This window comes from Ochlerotatus camptorhynchus, unplaced genomic scaffold (genome assembly GCF_037179485.1).
Source record: "Ochlerotatus camptorhynchus isolate MF236.1 unplaced genomic scaffold, CSIRO-AGI_Acam_v1.1 ptg000428l, whole genome shotgun sequence".
NCBI lineage: Eukaryota > Metazoa > Arthropoda > Insecta > Diptera > Culicidae > Ochlerotatus > Ochlerotatus camptorhynchus.
In genome coordinates, this window is record NW_027040914.1 from 1,702,332 (window position 1) to 1,721,455 (window position 19,124).

At 39.8% G+C, this 19,124-nt stretch overlaps 1 protein-coding gene across 4 annotated transcripts in view; it reads left to right on the plus strand.

Annotated features, from left to right (window-relative positions):
- The window catches only part of Su(Tpl) (Suppressor of Triplolethal), a 295,468-nt gene extending 276,625 nt beyond the window's left edge, over nucleotides 1–18,843 (plus strand). For 2 of the 4 annotated variants that reach the window (XM_065234038.1, XM_065234037.1), the window contains exons 4-12: nucleotides 5,005–5,643; nucleotides 6,090–6,160; nucleotides 6,262–6,418; nucleotides 6,494–6,712; nucleotides 7,098–7,250; nucleotides 7,613–7,828; nucleotides 7,903–8,077; nucleotides 8,165–8,238; nucleotides 17,858–18,843. In XM_065234038.1, the coding sequence (XP_065090110.1) occupies nucleotides 5,005–5,643; nucleotides 6,090–6,160; nucleotides 6,262–6,418; nucleotides 6,494–6,712; nucleotides 7,098–7,250; nucleotides 7,613–7,828; nucleotides 7,903–8,077; nucleotides 8,165–8,238; nucleotides 17,858–17,960 (1,807 nt within the window). In that variant the 3' untranslated portion in view covers nucleotides 17,961–18,843. The remainder of the gene's footprint in view (nucleotides 1–5,004; nucleotides 5,644–6,089; nucleotides 6,161–6,261; nucleotides 6,419–6,493; nucleotides 6,713–7,097; nucleotides 7,251–7,612; nucleotides 7,829–7,902; nucleotides 8,078–8,164; nucleotides 8,239–17,857) is intronic. The other 2 variants (XM_065234039.1, XM_065234040.1) reach the window with 2 other exon arrangements.
- The last annotated feature ends 281 nt before the right edge of the window (nucleotides 18,844–19,124 follow it).

The window sequence follows — 19,124 nt, forward strand, 5'->3', positions numbered from 1 at the left end:
CGTCTTCTCCCGACAGTTTTTTTTAACTTCCCTGGAACTTCGAGGATGCTTCCAGAGTTTTATTGCGGTAACATTAGCTTCAGGAAAACTGCAGGAAGTTTAAAAAAGTTCTATTGGGTAAGTTCAAAGATCTGTAAGAGTAAGTACCGTTAAATTAAAGACAGTTTCATTAACTTCTGTTAAAATTTGAGAACCCGAGAATGCCAGGAAAGCCCAGAGAATTCAAATTAACTTAAGGAAACATCAGAAATATTCTGGAAGAACTTCAGGGAAATTTAATGCTTTTTAGGACAGTTCCATTTGGTTCGGGAGAATAGAGAGAACTTTAGCGAAGCTCTGTGAACATCAGAGCAGATTAATTAATTTCTATAAAAATCCTCAAACGTTGAAAGAGTTCCGAGAAGCTCGGGAAATTTCCGAAACTTTTCGTAAAGTTCCGAGAGGTTCATGAAAATTTTGGAAACGTGAGTAACATGATTATTAAAAAAAATGTGAGGACATTTTAAGGGATGGCCAGGGGACGTTTTTACTACACTCGTTTCGTTGTCGTGTGCGACAGTCCGTTTGTTTTCGTAGACTTATGCTCTAACGTCGTCTCCCTCACACATCACAAACGGTAGAATAACATTCGAGCAAAAAGAAAATCTTCAAATAACTATCATATGACATGTGTTATTTCCTTCTAATTCCTCAATTTGGTGTAAATTAAACCATTTCTGATCAGAAATGTTATTACTAAGACATCATTGCTTGCTATTTTCAGAATTCAAACAAAGCACAACATCAGCAGCTCTTATTATTAGAAAAAAACTAAAATACATACATTCGTGACGGTCTTCTGCGACACTGTCGTATGACAGAGCCTGTCATATGACATTTTAATTTGGTATTGTACTATGATAGCTTGTTATTCAAGTGTCGGAGGCAAAGGCAGTTGATTATCACAGAAAATGTGTCGACTACCGTGACCACTTACAAGACTGGGGATGGCCCGTGATTTTTTAATGACAGTTTCGAAAACTTTTTAAAATTTTAAAATATAAACGGGAAGATCAGAAAACTACAATTCTGATTTTCCATTAATTTCAAAAAAATTGTGAGACTATTTCAGACGTTCCAAAATCTTCAAGAAATTTCAGAAACCTTCAAAGTCTTCAATCTCTAACGATTCTCCGGTAGTTTCGTTGTAAGCAGGGTAGCTTCGAGTACTTCGAGGACGATCAGAGAACTTCAAAACTGCCCCATTAACTTCAGGAAAATTGCAAAAACTTTCAAGGAGTTCCGAGGAAACATGGAATATTCCAGGGGCCTCCAAGGATGTTTTATGAATATCAGGAAAATGGCTAGATCATTAGAACAGGTCAGAAACTTCATGGAATCTTGTTCTAACATCCCCAAGAAATCGTTTTCTTCCGGATTTAATTCCCACTTCTCCTTGAAGTTTCTTTCGATTGTTTCGTAAGCTTTCTGGCTTCCGAAATTCTCGGGAAGTTTCTTCCAATCTTCCTTAGGAAGTTTCTTCCATCGTCTCCAGAAAGTTCTCGAGGAAATTCAATTAAACTTCTACCGAATGTATCTTAAGAATTCTCCCTGAAGTTTCATTCGTCTTCCTCTGGAAGTTTCTCCAGAAGTCATTATCCGTAGGTCTTTTACCGACTTTTATTGGGAAGTTTTTCTGAGCTTCTTCTGGCTTCCCATGGAAATGGCTATTCCGGAATTCGATAGCGTCTTTTCACCAGAAGTATCGCAATTTTTGTTTTGGAAGTTTCCCGGATGTTTTCCCGACTTTTCTTACAATTTTCTTCAAACTTCCTCCAGAAGACCTTGTTCATTCTTTCCCTGGAAGCTTTTTCGGCTTCCTCCAGAAGCTATTTTAAACATTGCCAGGAAATTTCTTCCGATTTTTTCTCGAAAGCAAATGTTTTGTTCTTAGTCCAAAAGTTTGAATTTTAGCCTACAAATACCGATAAATACCGTTTTTTTTTAAATCATTTGGCAACGCTGACTCGGGGATCATTTCAGACTTAAGGGGCCATAACTACGTAGACCGTTTGTGGAAGGTTTACTGACTTCCCCCGGAAAGCTCTTCTGACTTCGCCTGTAACATTCTTTCGACTTTCCCAGAAGTCATTGAGTCTTTCCATGTTTTGTCAGAGCTCCCCCCGAAAATTACCCGATTTTTTCCCGGTGCGAATCTTAAAAAAAATCCTATTATGTACTAATGTTCAGCAAAAAACGAAAGTGTTCAATAAATTTGGGATTTAAAAAATATCCAAGATTGGTCTCCACATTTGTTTATAGTCTTAAACTACGACATATTTTCGAGATTTGTGAATTTCTTCGATCTGGGATTGGAAAATATTCCAACGGGAAGATAAGAGAACTTCAATGCTGATGTTTCATTAATTTCAAGTAAATTATTAGAGTAAATCTTCAAGGAATTTCAGAAACCTTCGATGAAGATTTGAGATTTATCGGTAGTTTCGTTGCAAGCAGGGTAGCTCCGAGTACTTCGAAGAGGAACAGAGAACTTAAAAAAGCCACATTAACTTCAGGAAAATTGCAAGAACTTTCAAGGAGTTCTGAGGAAACATGGAATATTCCAGGTGTCTCCAGGGATTTTTTTTTTATGAATATCATGAAAATTGCTAGATCATTAGAACACGTCAGAAACTTCATGGAATCTTGTGCTAACATCCCCAAGAAATCGCTTTCTTCCGGATTTTTTCTCAACTTCTCAATGAAGCTTATTTTGACTGTTCCGTAAGCCCTCTGGCTTCCGACATTCTCGAGAAGTTTCTTCCAATCTTCCTTAGGCAGTTTCTTCCATCGTCTCCAGAAAGTTCTCCGAAGATTTGTAAATTTGTTCGATCTGGGAAGATTTGTGAATTTTTTCGATCTGGGATTGGAAAATATTCCAAATGTGGGATCTTGAAAACAAAATCAAGATCCTAGACTTTACCCTGCAACATTTTTCAAGGCTTTAAACCTTGAAAGAACTTTCAAGTTAAATTTTGAAGATTTTTTTTATGGAACTCCACCAAGAAAACCTGGACATTTGGAGTGTATTTTAAAGGAATTTAAGTGTTAATTCGAAGGAAATGCTGAGGAGGATTCCAAAAAAATACTGGGAAAATTCTAAGGGAGCTCTGACCAGAATTACAAACTACAAAAAATTCTGAGATCCAAGGTAATTCCTAGGTCATTATCAAGCGAATTGTATTTGAATTTTAAGGAAAATTCAAAAGAAATATAACTTACCTTACCAATCAGGCTCAGGTCTTGTCGTCCTCTGCTGTCCGAAGAAGTCGTCTCCACTCTACTCGATCCATGGCCACACTTCGCCAACCTCGTAGTCTGCGAAGGGTCCGCAGGTCGCCTTCTACTTGGTCGATCCACCTTGCCCGCTGCGTGCCTCTTATTCTTGTTCCTGTTGGGTCGCTTTCTAGAACCATTTTAACTGGGTCGTCGTGCGGCATTCTTACGACGTGCCCAGCCCACCGTAGTTGCCCAATTGTTGCATTGTGGATGATGGATGGTTCTCTCAGCAGCTGGTGCAATTCGTAGTTCATTCGCCTGCTCCACGTTCCGTCATCCATCTGCACTCCACCGCGTTGGTCCTCCACGAGCATAGTCCAGGTCTCGTGGCCGTAGAGGACCACCGGTCTAATCAGCGTCTTGTAGACAGTCAACTTCGTGCGGCGGCGAATTTTATTCGACCGGAGCGTCCTCCGGAGTCCAAAGTAGGCACGATTCCCTGCCATAATGCGTCTTTGAATTTCTCTGCTGGTATCATTTTCGGCGGTCACCAGTGAGCCCAAATAATTTAAATAAAATTTTAAGGAAAGGTTAAGGAAGTTTTAAAAGAAACTTCCAGGGGGCTTCTTGGTAGAATTCCAAAGGAGTTATGATAAGCGCTTCCAGTTCAATACAGCGTTGGGAAGACTTGCAAAGGATTAGGGTGATTTTTAGCCACTTCTGGGCTAGGTCATACCCAGAAAATAACAACATGTTAATTACGAGGGGAGTAACTGGGGAATTTACTGGTATGCTATATTGATAGTTTTTGGCATGCCGTGTCAAAAGAGCAGTTTCTTTTCACATTGTTGAAGAACAGAACTCCGGAGAACTTTGAGATTTGGGCGTAATTGCTTTTGCAAACAAACAAGTCAATCGCCGATTTCTCGTGAATAAAAGAACAATCTCGCGAACAAACTAAACCAAATGATAGAGGCATCATTGAAGAAGAATTTTAAGATAATTCTAATGAGAATTCCAAGTAAATCCCGAGAAGAACTTCATCTGAATTACGAACATAGTTAGTTCCATAAGAGTTCTGGAATTAATTGCAAGGCATTTTGAGGATAATTCAAAGCGCATTCTAAGCACAGTTCCAAGGAAATCTGGGGTAAAACTACTTAAGGGATTCCGGGAAGAGCTTAAAATAATCCAAAGACAATTCCGAGAGCATTCCAAGCAGCCGATCCTGAGGGAATTTCATAGGAATTTTAAGGACAATTTCGGAAGAATTCTGGGGAGAACTCCAAGATAGTTCCATGGAGAATTTCAAGATATTCCTAAGGTGAGTTGGATGGGAATTCTTAGGAGAGTTCAAGTGAATTTTGATTATAATTATGGAAGGAAATTTCAACAAATTCTTGAGAGAATCATTGAAAATTCGAAGAGAGTCTTAGAGTGAGTTTCAAGAATGTGTTGGAGTGTTCTGCAGAGAGTTTCTACGCTGTTATAAAGAAAATTGCGTATGGAATCCATCACAATTCAAACCTTAATGATTTTAGAATGCTTGGTTTTTACGCTGTACATACCCTCGTGTAGAAGAAGACTTGTACTTTGGAAGCGGGAGTTCATCGGTTTGTGTAATTATTGAATTGCCAATCTCTTTCAAGTAGAAAAATCAAGTTCAATCTCAATGAACGTCAGCGATTTTGAATATAATATACAGTTGATGACTAATTTCTTCTTCTTCTTCTTCTTCCATTTTAGTACAAGAGAAATCAAGCCCAATCAAACCGACATAGGACGTAAGGTGAAATTAAAAAATACAACCACTCGTATCAGCAACATTCCTAGTAGTAATTCGGTCTTAAGTAAACGTGATTCGCTGCATAGTTCTAGTAACAACTACAGCAGCAATAATAATAACAACAACAACAACAACAACAGCAACCATAACAACAACCACAACGGTAGCAGTAATGCCGTCGTCAATAGTAGTAGTAGTCTATTAAATCCCGCGCTCGCAAGCAACAACCAGCACCACCAGCAGCAGCAGCAACAGCAGCACCAGAACCACAATGGCGGCTTGCTGTCGTCGTCGGCGGTGGCGGCGGCGACGGCGAACAACAATGGCAACAACTACAACAACCAGCACCTTTCGACATCACCAAAACTACCGAAAAGCAATGGTCTGCACAACAATCACCACTACAGCAACGGCAGTAGTAACAACAACCAATCGGCGCAACCTAAACCCGGCTATCAACATACGGTGCACGATCCTCCGCACCAGCAGCAGCAGCAGCAGCAAAAGTCTGAAACCAACGGCGTCGTGTCGAGCCGGACGGCGAACGGGCGGGCGTCCAAGGATACCGGCAATCCCAACCTTATGAAGCGAAATATCAAGTAAGTGTCGTTCGGTTTTAATGTGGTCTGCAAGTCCATTCTAAGCCTATAAGGCCTCTTCAAAACTACGATAAAACCAGAAATGTTACTTGGAATACGATCTGTTTGACATGCCTTAATACGAATTAATCTGATTTAATTTCGACTCAAAAACGACTACCGCCATAATTCTGCGCATTTCGCACTGTATTGTAATTTTATCATACATAAGGGGTTTATTGTAGAAAATTTCAAAACTGCGTGGAATTATGACCCTTTGCGGTAGTCGCATTTGTAAGTCGGAATTTTGCATGACTATAAAAGTTTGAATTTGATTTTGCCTTAACCCGTAGCCGTTTACGATTCTATCCAAGCTGGTTGTTTGTCCAAAACGTGGCGTATCATCTATCTAATCAACGAATCTTTCGTTCTCCTCTCTTCCTCTTAAATTAAAAAAAAAAAAACAGGGAAAGGTTGATCCATCTTCTAGCACTTAGGCCATATAAAAAACCAGAAATCTTCGCCAGAATACAGCAAGGTAAATTTCGATATCTTCCACCCACTCTCCTGGATTGTGTCCGTTTATTGATGCATGTATTGTTTTGTCTTCTTCCAATAACATTTCGGTTGCGGCAACAGACGGTGTCCGTCGGGAGGAGCGAAAATGTATCACTCAAATACTGACAAACATATCCAGTATGCGGGATAACGTCTACTACTTGCACCGGCACATCTGGAACGATGTACAGGAAGACTGGCCGTTCTATAGCGAACAGGAGCGGCAGATACTCAAAAGGTCCTTTCCTAGAATTTCGATTTTCCAATGATTGTTATTAACCGTACCGTTGTCCTGTTTCTTTTCCGCAAACAGGAGGAAACCTCAAAACCTAACACCTCCTCTCAGCTCGGACGGTGGTTCGTCGACGTCGGGACAGAGTCCGTCCAGTACGCACAACGGCAGCAGTCCACCGTCCGGTGGCAAAAGGTCATCGATCGCCAACAACGAGGAGCCCGGCGTCGGCAGTGCGCCAACGTCCAAGAAGCCTCGGATTAGTCACTACAAGAAGGAAGCCCTTCCGGATACCAATCGGTAAGTGGACGTGGAAAAAAATATCGAATTTGTTAGGTTTGGTTGACTTTGGTCAGTGCGGTGCTAGAACACCGCCCAGGCTCTATTATCTGATCGTGTTTGTGACTTATACCTACGTGTCTGTGCAGTGGACTTAAACCTTGAAAAGCATGTTGAAATTCAATATTCATTGTAGCCCCGACCGAACATTAGAAAAAAAATGCAGTACTAGACTCGTACTAGACCACTTCTTTCAGCGGACTTTGATCTATTAACTCCTGCAATGATGTGTACTATAATGATAACAATCCAAAATTCCTCTACTACCTTTCCAACTATTCTTCACTTCATCTTGGAAAATCCTTTCCAAAACCAAACCGAAAATCATACGGTTCTTCCCCTCTAGGCGGGGTGTTACCGATTCTAGGGACTCCAGTAATATGAATCCTCGCTCAAGGCAGCCCGATGATAGTACGCGTTCCTCGAATCCGAACCAGAACCACAACAATCATCAGAACAACCACAACTACCACCACCACCACCACAACAACCATCACGGGTAATTACCTTGAACTTCCCCCATCTAGCTCACCTAGTGACAACCTCTATATCAATATGGCGAAATCTAGTACTACGCGTCGCAATCCCTCACCATTCGAACCATATCCATCCGGGTTTAACATAATGGCATTATTCCAAACATGGGTGTTGGTGGCTTATCGCATCACATAATCTATACAAGGAGTCCAATGGACTCCCAAAAATCATGTCTCAGCCGAAGCGGAGAAATTTCCACCTCGGTGAATGTTTTTTTTTTGTGCAACGGATTACAACTATTTTTCGCTCTTGATGATCCCGGAGAAAACCAAAATCCATGCAGTACTGGAATCTTCATTTTCCTTTCTCTCGCTCTCTCCTTAGATCAAGCGTAACGCCAAATGCGCAGGAATCGGAGGACAGCGGCGTCAGTTTGAGCTACTCGCTCGTGTCGAACGACGTGGCCCGGCGGATCCAGCATCCCGCCAAGGATGAAAAGGATCGGGACGATGTGATATCGGAGCGGGACAACTACGACGACCAGATCAACGCGTACCGGGCCAATACGAACAAGGTCAAATCTCTGAAGGATGACTTTAGGTGCGTTGGCTAAAACGATTCAAATCGGTCAAAGTATCTATAATTGGCTGGTGGGTTTGTCTCCTCTTTTGCAGTGATCAATTTACTAGGATAACCTCGGTGGAACAACGGCGTAAATATAAGACTGAATTTGACAACGATTTTCAAGAGTACCGGCGGCTGCACGAAATCGTTGAACGAGTATCGAGAAAGTTTGCTCAGCTGGAGGAGAACTTGCAACACGAGCGACACAACGAGAGGCGGTATAAGGTCAGATATTGCGCGGAGTTTGACGGGAAGAACGGCAAGTTAATTGGGTTCGAATTTACTTTTCTTTTCCGGTTCTGCCTCAAATAGGAGATTCAGCGACAAATCATCAAGGAGTACGATGAGAGTATAAAGGATAACAAATTTCAGGAGACTAAGCAGAGGTGAGTACCAACCGGTGGAAACGAACGATTTTAAATTGGCTCACTACTTAACTAGCCTATTGGTCCCAAGCAAATCGATTAACATACCCCATTCTAGTCGAGATTCTAGTACTACACTATGTTTGTTTTGATTCGCTATGAAAGTTTGACAGCTAAATGAGGGGTTCGAGGATTTTCCTATGTTTCGAGGGGTGCATCGATTAGCTTGGGACCGAAAATAGTACCAGAGCTGTGCCAAAAAGTTGGGCACGTTTCTTCGGGACCATCTGATCTTAGAGTTACCTCTATGTGAGTACTGCGGGAGAATGTTTAGTACCAATTAGGAAGAAGTCTTGTTTGAAATAAGCAGGATTCAGACGTTTGGCGACGCATTTCAGTAACTCAGATGTATTCAGACGATTCATAACGGTTGTGAACGTATACAAACGTCTGAATGCGTCTGAAAATGTTTATATTTAATCGAATGACGTTTCATCATTGTTCAAAAACCTTTTGAGGTCCTCGATAGCATATCAAGCTGAACATTGCATTAGGTCCTAAGTAACATTGACAGATTCTCTTCGTCGACTTTCTCTTTGCATCCTCACGGCCATGTTAAGACATTCCCAGCTATTTTCAGCACACAGATCTATGAAAGAAGCTATTATCTAGCTTATAATATGACAAACACGACAAGAAACGATTATGTGCTCAACTTATTAACGAAAGAGAAAGTCGACCTAATGCAATGTTCAGCTTGATATGATAACATCAGTAGAATATACTTATTTCGTGTCACAGGTTTCAAAAGGTGTGAGATGCATTTTTCGTGTAAAAAAATCTGGAGAATTGATTGCCGCTTCCAGGATTTCTTTAGGATTATTCTGAAATACCTTCAGAATTACTTTTAATTTTAGAATTCCCCTTATTAATCGTGTAATTCTGTCCAGTATTCTCTAAACATTCTATCCATAACAGTCTTGAAATTTTGTACAGAATGCTTAAGGAATTCCCTTCAGAAAACTCTTGAAATTTACTCTACATTTATTTTTGTATTCTTAATCATTCATAAATTTGCTTTAATTTCTCTTCAACATTTTCTTAATAGTTCGCTTAGAATATTCTGTTGCACTCATACGTCGTGTCCGACGCTTATTCGTCAGTTGTTCGAAAGCAAATGACGAAGAAAACGATTTGGCAAGCGTTTTTATCATCGCTGCTTTTCTCCTCCCTTCCTTTCATTGGTGAAATGGTGAGAGATCAACTGAGCATTGAGCTCGCTCATAAGAGCATGCGCAATGTGTCGTTTTTTTTTCGATTTGCGCTCTATCGTTGCGTCCGTGTTTGGGGTTTTTCGTTACATGTCTGAATTTTGATTTTTTTTTTTAAGTGACCCCAAGTATAGAAATTAAAGACGTAGTCCTACGTCAAAACGCTGATTGTGATTCTTTAAAAGCTATTCGATATTCTTTACCGCTGCGGTCCCAATTTTTTCTGAGGCTTATCTCAAGGAACTTTCAACACTTTTTGATAGAATTTGTCAATAGAAATACAAAAATTTATAATTTGTTTTTGTATGAAATAGAATGATTTAAGACATCCAAATAATTCTGAAGTGTTGATCCTCATATTTATTGAAGGATGCGTATTAAGAAAATGCTCGTAGAGCTTCAACTTATAATATGAAATGCAAAAGAACCTCATACAAGGCATAATAAGATCTCCCAATCATCCTGGAGAATTTATCTTGAAGTTCTAGCTGCTCCATGGAATGTTGCTCGATGCCCCGGCTAAATGAACAAATGCGAGAACTTCTTGGGACCTCATATAATCATGTGAGATTTATAACAACATATCTTGGATTCTCCAAATCATCCTGCAGTTTAGATCATAATGTTCCATAGGCTCAACAAGGTATTATATGATTACCTGACTAAATTTTTTAATCATTGAGATCCAGGCAAAATAGCGAAATAAGTTGACCGATGGTAAATGGAGGAGTTCAATCTGAGAATATCTCTAGCAGAACTTCAAAGGAATTCGGAAAAGAATTACAGAAGAGTTTGCCAACCATGTGTTGAAGGGAAATCTAAGGATTTTTTGAGGAGAACTGCAAATGAATTCTTAAGAAATTTTCAATGTGAGTAGAATTATGAGGAAGGAGTGAATTTTGAAGGTAATTTTTTAATGGATTCAATGACAATTCTGAGAATTATTCAAAGAGTTTCTAACTGAGAAAAATTTCAAAGTATTTCCACCGTATATTAAAAAAAAATATGGGATGTCGGAGAAGTATTCCAAAGATATTTCGATGATATTTTTAGAAAATTCAAAGAAACGTTCGAAAATTTATGGAATTTCTTGAATAATTCCATGAGAACTTCAGGAGAATACAAAGTGAACGCTGAGGAGAACTCCAATGAAAAACTCGGAACTACTCGAAAAATCCCAAAATTTCCTTGACGTTGTCCAAACTGTCTTGAAGGCCTTTTGTAGCCTGATACTCACAATACTTCTCTTCATTTAATAACTTCCCTAAAGTTGCTCAATTTTCCAAACGGTCAAGGATATTCTCTGAACTGCCGTGAGATAGCATAGTGACGTAAATCCATTTAGTTGATTGATCAGAAAACAAATACTATTATCAAAATTATTACTGGACCTGTTAAATATGATCTAATAATGCTTAAAATATGAACGTTGATGCTTAAAAAAGCTTTAAATTTTCAGCACTTATTTATGGCTTACGTGTAGAAACAGTGAAACAATTTCACTGATTCTCCTAAAATGTACGACTAAGGTCATATTGCTACTTTGCTTCAAAATTTTGTGCAATTGTTAAATGTTTTTGGGTGTCATTAATGATGCAGAAATCGAATATGTATATGGTGAAAGGTGAAAATTGAGCATGGTGGCGCTTACGTCACTTTTTCATCTCACAGAAGTAAAGTTTTCGAATTTTTATTATAGAATTCTTGGAAGTTTCTGATGTTTTCAAAATTCGCTGAAGTTCTCGGAACTTTAAAAAAAATGTTATTTCTCTAATTTATCTGGAACGACGATCTCTGTTCTTTCCTGAAATTCTAGAAATCTCTCTAATGTTTTTTGTAGTTCTCGTGAAGCTTGTTGTACTACCATAAATGTAATTAAATTGTCCTAAAAATGTCTAAGCTTCCGTGCAGTTGACTGAACTTATGAGAAAAATTCAAGAAAAAATCTTCACATCTTTGAAGTTCTATGAAATTCTGGGAATTCTCCTTGTACATTTTGGAAACTTCTCAAAATTTCCCGCTAATTTTTGAAATCCATGGAACTTTCCTGAGGATCCAGAATTTTTGGAGCTTACGAAACTTCTTTTAAATTTTCCCACATTTTCCAAACATTCGTGGAGTTATCGGATCTTCCCGAAAGTTCCATGGACTTCTATGAAGTTGTCGATGTTTTTTTCTGAAGATCTCTGGACTGCTGTGAAGCTTTTGAAATTTTTCTGAAATGCCTCAACTTCCCTGAAATTTCTGAATTTATATTAAGCTCCCACAGTTTTTCTGGAATCAAAACGAAATAATGAAGATCACCTTGCTCCACTTGGCCTCCATAAGACTCTCCTCTGTCTCACAAATTTATAAAAAAAATCAAAGATTTTCAGTGAAGTTCATGTCATTTAGAATAGTATTATACCTAAATTTCCATTGATATCACCTTCATGAGAATTATTCTCAGATTTTCGTAGAAATTCTTGAAACTCGTCTTAAAATTCCCTTGGAAATTTCATCCGCATGTCCTGGAATACTACTAAAAGTTTCTTTGGTTATTCTGCTTACAATTTCATGTATGAAATTCCCTCGAATTTCTTATGAATTCTCTTGAAACTTCTCTTCAAACTAGCTTGAAATTCTACGTAGAATTATTTGAGCTATATTATGAATTTACTATTTACTAAGTTGCTATTATTCATATTTACTAGCAGCTCTCCTCAGAATTTCTCTTTGATCAATTGATTTATCAACATTAATGAGATTTTCGGCTGTTTTCACTTTGAATCCTCCTCCGAATTCGCTTACTTCCGATTTGCTGTAGAGTACTCTCAAATTCTACTCACAATCCCCATAGTCGTCTTCACAACTAGTTTGGAATTCATCTTTAGTTACCTTTACCAGAAATTTTTGGTCAATTTTCATTTCCCATAATTATTTTCATTTCTCTATGGTTCTTCTCAATTTATTTGGCATTCTCATCATGAAGTAATGAAATTGTGTTGTTAGTGGAATGCTTAAATAAAACAGCAAAAAAGGTTATCTTCCATTTAATTCTACTTAATCTATTTTGGTATCTTATCTCTGTACTTTGTAGTTTCATTTTTATACCCTTATCTTGACATTTTTACCAAGGGGATGATTACTTAAGGGGGGTTAGATTTTAATAAGTCTTTAGTGGGAATGACACTGAGTCAAAATACGTATGCCAAAATTAATTAAGTGGAATTAGATGGATGATAACCTTTTTTCCTGTTTTATTATCATCATAATTGTATGCTTAAAGTGAATTATCAGAACCCTAAAATGTTGTCTAAGTCCAGTGGCGTTTCCTTAACCTCAATGTACCTTTGCCCCAACTCTCAGAACATAAACAAGTATCAAAAACCGGGAATTTTTTTCTTAAATTCAGTGGCCACCCTGTTACTGGCAAAGTCCTTTAAGAATTGAAGTATTTTAGGCCTTTATATTGTTCACAATAACAATAGTAACTGTATGTCAGTATACAACATTCAAAATACGCGAAAAGCTTTCAAAAATATATGAAAATCGATTACAATTTAATTTCATAAATTAATAAGCCTTTTTTTAACCTTTCAATGGATAGGCCCTTTTTGTTAAGCCGTTGTGCGTGTCTTCAGAAATGGTACGCCCTTTGCTAAGCCTTTTCGCAACGTCAAATAAATTCAAAACAAATCATCGGCCCTGCCTCAAGCAGTAGGGCCTAGCTTTGGTTTGAAAATTTTCAATCATCGGTCCTTCTACGGCACTAGGCTTATCAATATGAAATGAAATAAATGAATGGTTGGCCGTTTTAGTGTGCGGCCCGAAATGAATAGCAAAATTTCGTTGATCGGCCGTTTCGAAAATCGAGTTATTTTTAATGATTTCTCTCGATTATGCGGAACTTTCCTACACGATTAGTAGCTATCAAGCGGTGCTAAAGAATGGTATCAAAACCCGATTTGGTTACGTTTTGGACATAGGCCCACTTCAAATGTTACTCGAGCAGCGCTGTCATCTGATGACTCAATGCGCGAAATGTACTGATTTTTTGAAATATTCAAAGTGAGAATCAAGCAAACACACAACGTTGGCTTGTTTTTCACCCTGCGCAAGTGTAAAGCAGCGGAGAAGAGAAGACAGACACACACCCAGAAATAACGAAAGCTCCATGTGTAGCTATCGCCCCCACGACTCCGACGTAAAGAGCGCCACTCAGTGTAGGGTTGCAAATGTCAAACACAGCCAAAATACAATTTTTCTTTGTTGTGCCCTTCCTCATCGCCTATGCATGCAGTCGTGGTAAGCAAAGTCTGCAAAGAATTCAAAGAAGACATTGGCGCTTGTTGTATTATATTCGCTCCCTGCGCCGCATGGAGTGTACCGCTCATTGTGTGGATCGCTTTCTCACAGATTAGTTGGAAAAGAGTGTGCGGAGTAAATGGGAGAACCACACACTCTTTGTTGAGTGTTGTGAGATGCATGCACAAAGTTGCTTTGCTAACGCTCTGCGGTGCTTTCCAGCCGTGTACTCGGGAAATGTCTAATGACATCTTAAGACGCTTGAACACTTGCTAAGAGGTACTGAACCTCCTGAAAGGTCTTAAAATATATAACCGATTACTGGTAGATGGTTCGCACAACGTTTTCAAACGTCTGATAAAGTCTTGCATCACCTGAAGGCATCTAGAATTGTTTTTGAACGGCTTGTCATAAATACTAGCTGCATTCAATGACGCAGCTCGCACTTGATTCACGTTTCGCAACTTATTCAGACTATTTTGAGACGATTCGTTGAGATGTTTTTAAACGATTCGAAATAATCCTGATTATTCTGAAACGTCTGCAGTCGTCTTAACAAGTCTGGAAGCGTCTTTCGATAGCTTGACGAACGTTTTCCAATTTGTTAAGACGTTATCAGATGGCTCATAATGATTATTTCAAAATCGCCTTACGTAAACTTGATAGACCTTTCGCAACTTATTCCGGCTATTTTGAGACGTCTCTTAGCAATTACGATAGCGTCTTCCGTAAACTTGATGGATGTTTAACGATTTGTTCGGGTGTTTTCAAACGATTTGAAATAATCCTGATTATTCTGAGGCGTCTGCAGTCGTATTAAGAAGTCTGGAAGCGTCTTTCGATAGCTTGACGAACGTTTCCCAATTTGTTAAGACGTTATCAGATGTCTCAGATTAATCTACTAGTCTTGGATTCTGAAAGACGTTAGCCACTTGATAGCGTATTCAGAAGTCAAATGTCAATTTTGGGCATCTTTTATTGTCTAAAGATGACTGAATTTGCCATCAGACACATAAACTTCTGTTTATTCAGCCCAACGGAAACACCCGCAATACTTCGAATGATTATAGCGTTGCTCGAGCCCTTTAACAATATGCTTTCGAATTTCGGATGATTGCCTTATGATTGAATTCGGCATCAGCTCATGAGCATCCATATGACTGTCATCCAAATAAAGGGTGATATTTATTTGAAAATTGCCTGTAAACCATACAGCGCTCAGATGGAATAGGATGGCTTGCAAATGCTTGAATTTAGATTCATAATTCTATTGCTAACATTTCCATATTGAATAGCCATGAACAGCCATTCCATCATGGATACAAAAATCTTTAGTTAGTAGAGGAATCTTCATCCACCAAGAAATAGACAATCTTCGGTTTCCACACTTTACCACTGTTCGTACCACCTCTGATAACGATGACTATGTTTCCACCTCGTTTGTCAGTTCAGATCAGCAAATGACGTTCGACAGAATTATTGGCATCATCGTTTTGAATTATTTGCGTTTTGGGCCAGAACCAATACCATATGCATTTCAATTTGGGATGAGAATCATTCTACAGAGATCTTTACGTATTTCAACTGAGGTCCGTTCGCTTCTCGTGTAAATGATCATCCTGTATTCGAGAGGAGCATCATCTGATTATAAAACAACCGTCATCCGGTTGCAGCTATCATTCAAAAAAGCGATTTCGATGTTTCGATTTGAATGGTCTGAGGTTTCATTCCACGGTCACGAGTTCAAATCTCATCCGGAACAGACTTGTTAATGACGTTAACGTCTTGAATGCAAATTCCCATTGAAGACGTTAACGATTAACAACCCTGGTCACGAATGACACTGTTGCGACACCGCTCTTGTATTGACGTCTAAATCTCTCATTTCGCTTTTGCTGTATTTAGCTAAAATTTTAGTTTTTAAAACAAATTGAACGGGCTTGAAACGTCTGCAGCAAACATAGCGCATTCAGACACCGTCTTTAAGCGTATTGAAATGTGTGACAGACGTTTGATACGCTTGTTTTGCCGTTAGCCGCTTGATGACGTCTTACCGTCTTACTGCGTCTGGTACCATTTTTAGGCATCTGAACCGTCTGAATTCGGTTAGATTTGCAACCTTATGTCTATTTTTTGTAATCACAATAAACATGTGGGGAGCCGGGTTGGCTCAGCCGGTAAAGGCGCAGCTACAAAGCAAGACCATGCTGGGCTCGATTCCCGGTCCGGTCTAGGAATTTTTCGGGCTGGAAAATTTGTCGACTTCCCTGGGCATAGAGTATGATTGTACTTGCCACATAATTATACGAATGCAAAAATGGTACAGGCGTCGAAATCTCTCAATTAATAGCTTTGAAGTGCATCTATAACACTAAGTTGAGAGCACGCATTAAGCTAATATGCGATAAGCAATAAGCTTGAAATGCGAAGAAGAATAAGAAGAAAAATAAGGCGGCCAATACCGTGAACCCCCGTTTATCTGAACGATGCTTCGTTCAAATTAACGGAGTTCATTTCTAATTTGAACTTCCAGTAACCCTATGACTAGTAGAAAAACGAGTTTCTGGTAACTTTATTTGCTGTTTTATTTTGATTCTACGTTCCGTTTAGTATCGTTCCATTTGAGCAATTTTTAATTTGCGCGGTGTGCAGATTGAGAACGGTTAGATAACCGGGGGGTCCACGGTCCCAATTGAGTCCCAATCACTGGTGTGCGTCGATTGCCAATTGGTGATTAATCACCGACGGCAATCGAGTGTCAGAGAGGCAACTCAGCACCAGGTACCTATCGAACCTATCAACACGTGGGCCGGGACCATCGGTCTTACATCCCTTCCTAAGGAAGTCAAGACCAGAGACGAGACAGAATAATCCCATCACCCTTGGCTGAACCCAGACACACTGGTGTGAGGAATTAGTCACGCTTACCACTCAACCATCGGCTCACCGTCGTTAAGGTTTCTCAATTCAATAGAAATTTTCAAAAGTTCTTCAGATAGTGACATTTTGAAACGTTTGATGATATCTTGACGCGTCTGAAAGCGTCTTGAATCGTTTTGGAACTAATGTCAGACGGTCAGACCGCTGTTTGTCTTATATATTTTTAAGACGCTTGTAGTGTCGTTAGCCACTACTTCATCAAACGTCTGATGCTGTCTTTAGTCATCTGATACCGTCTGATAGTAGACTAAATTAGTTATCAGCGGCGCCGATGGTCTTGTGATGGTCTAGTGATGGTCTAGGGCCTGGGTTCAATCCCAGTCGGCGACGCCGGGATTGTCTGAGGCATAAAATCTCTGATCACGCCTTCCTTCGGAAGGGAAGTAAAGCCGTTGGTCCCGGTCCATGAGTTGATGGGTCTATAGGTTGGGTTTAGGTGTGGGAGCTGCCTCCCTGACGTCGGTAGCATTGGTACCAGTGCACACAGCATTCAGGTTCAATGAGTCATTTTCATATGAATATGAACAGGCATCCGCCTCATTATTCACTGCCTCGTGAGAGTCTGAATGATTGGGAAGTAAACGAGTCACTGACAGCCGAGCACTCACTCATTCGCTCAGTCAGCACGTTTATTCTTCCGTTATGGTACCCAATCCTTGTGTGGAATGACTGATGGAAAAATGCCTCAATTACATGCTGTGTGAGCGAAGGCAAGCGGTGTGAGTTGCCTGTTCGTGAGTTACTGAATGTTTTTGTTGGCTCTTTCATTGCCTCGTCCTTCACCGTTTGATTCATACGGTCCAGATTGAATTAATTGAATAGAGCAGTGCTTTCACAATTCACACTCAGCCTAAGCAGTTAATTATTTTACGGTCTGATTGGTACTCAGTACGGAAAACAAGTTGACAAAAAACCAATCTAGGGCAAAAAAATCAAACGTCTTAACTTTTATTCTTTTAGTCTAAATATAGATTACTCAAAACAGCATAAATATTCAACTGTTCATGAACCCTTTGCACGACTTAAGAAGTCTTCATTCGGCTTAACTTTTGACTTTGAAGCGTCTGATACCGTCTGAAGTCGGCTACAGTCCTCCCGCCACTAATCGCCTTTCTGTTTTTATTTTTTACCTTCGCAAACAGGTTCAACTACCTTCACAACAAGCTATCTCATATCAAGCATCTCGTGCACGACTACGACGTAGCCATCACCAACGGACACTGTCGGCCGCAGGAGAATTACTGACGATTATTGAAGCCTGTAAAACAGCACTCGTCGCAATTCGTATGTTGACGACACTAAACCATTACACATACACAATACACACGCATACAGCAGATAGGAGAACCTTAAGTGCAGAAATGAAGCAACCCTCAAACGCGTTTTCTCGCTCTCCAAGAGATATATGCTGGAACGGAAAACCAATAGCAGTAGCAGCAACCGCAAACAGCAGCAGCAGCAGCAGCAATGGCCGCAGCAAGCAATCCTTTGTTACCTTTTTAATTAATGGAAAATAATTTGTTTAGAAGTTAGAACCAGCCAAGGAGAACCTAAAAAAAAAAAAGTTGAACTAATTTCACGGGAGGAGCGATCAGCCGGAACCGGACGCTGCCCACTAAGGTGGAACAGAGAGCCATGTATCCGCGGGATGCGCCTCCCAGCCTCTTCCTGCCGCAGCAGCAGAAGCAGGAACCTCATCTCAAGTAAGCAACTTCTCGCGACGATGGTGCTCTCGTTCGTTGTCACATATATGCCTTGACCCGCCCCGCTCCCACACGCAACCACTCCTCCAGAAGCAGAGCGCGCAACCCAGAATCCACAAAACCACCACCACCACCACCATCCCAGTAGCATCTCGTAATAGTAGTAGTAGTCATCGTCGCCGTCGTACTCGCGGTTTCTCGCCAACTCACCTCTAAAATACACACACACACACACAAACACACATGGTGGAAAAATGATGTCTCGCTCCTCCACGGAAACCCAAACACCCAGACACATACACAAGCGCCTAAGCCAGCGTAGGAAGCAGGATCCGTGCCGCCACAATTAGCTATTGTTTCTACGGTATGGACAGGATATTGCCGACAAAGCCAACAATCAAAAGAGTAAGAACTTTTACCCCAAACACACACACACATACAAATTTACATTTAAAAGAGAAAAGAGAGTGAGAGACATTATCAAAAAAAAAAACATGAATTGATTTCTAAGGATTTTTCGTTTAAACTAATTTTAGGAGTTTATGAAACTTAACTAGTTAATTGAACGTTTAGCAAACAGCATCAGCAGCAGCAGAAGAAGAAAAAATAAAAAAGAAGGGAATTAAAAGGAGAAGAAAGAGAGAGAGAGAGAAAAAGAGTAAAGCTCGAAGTCACCAAGTGTAGTAGATTTTTTGAATTAATTTCC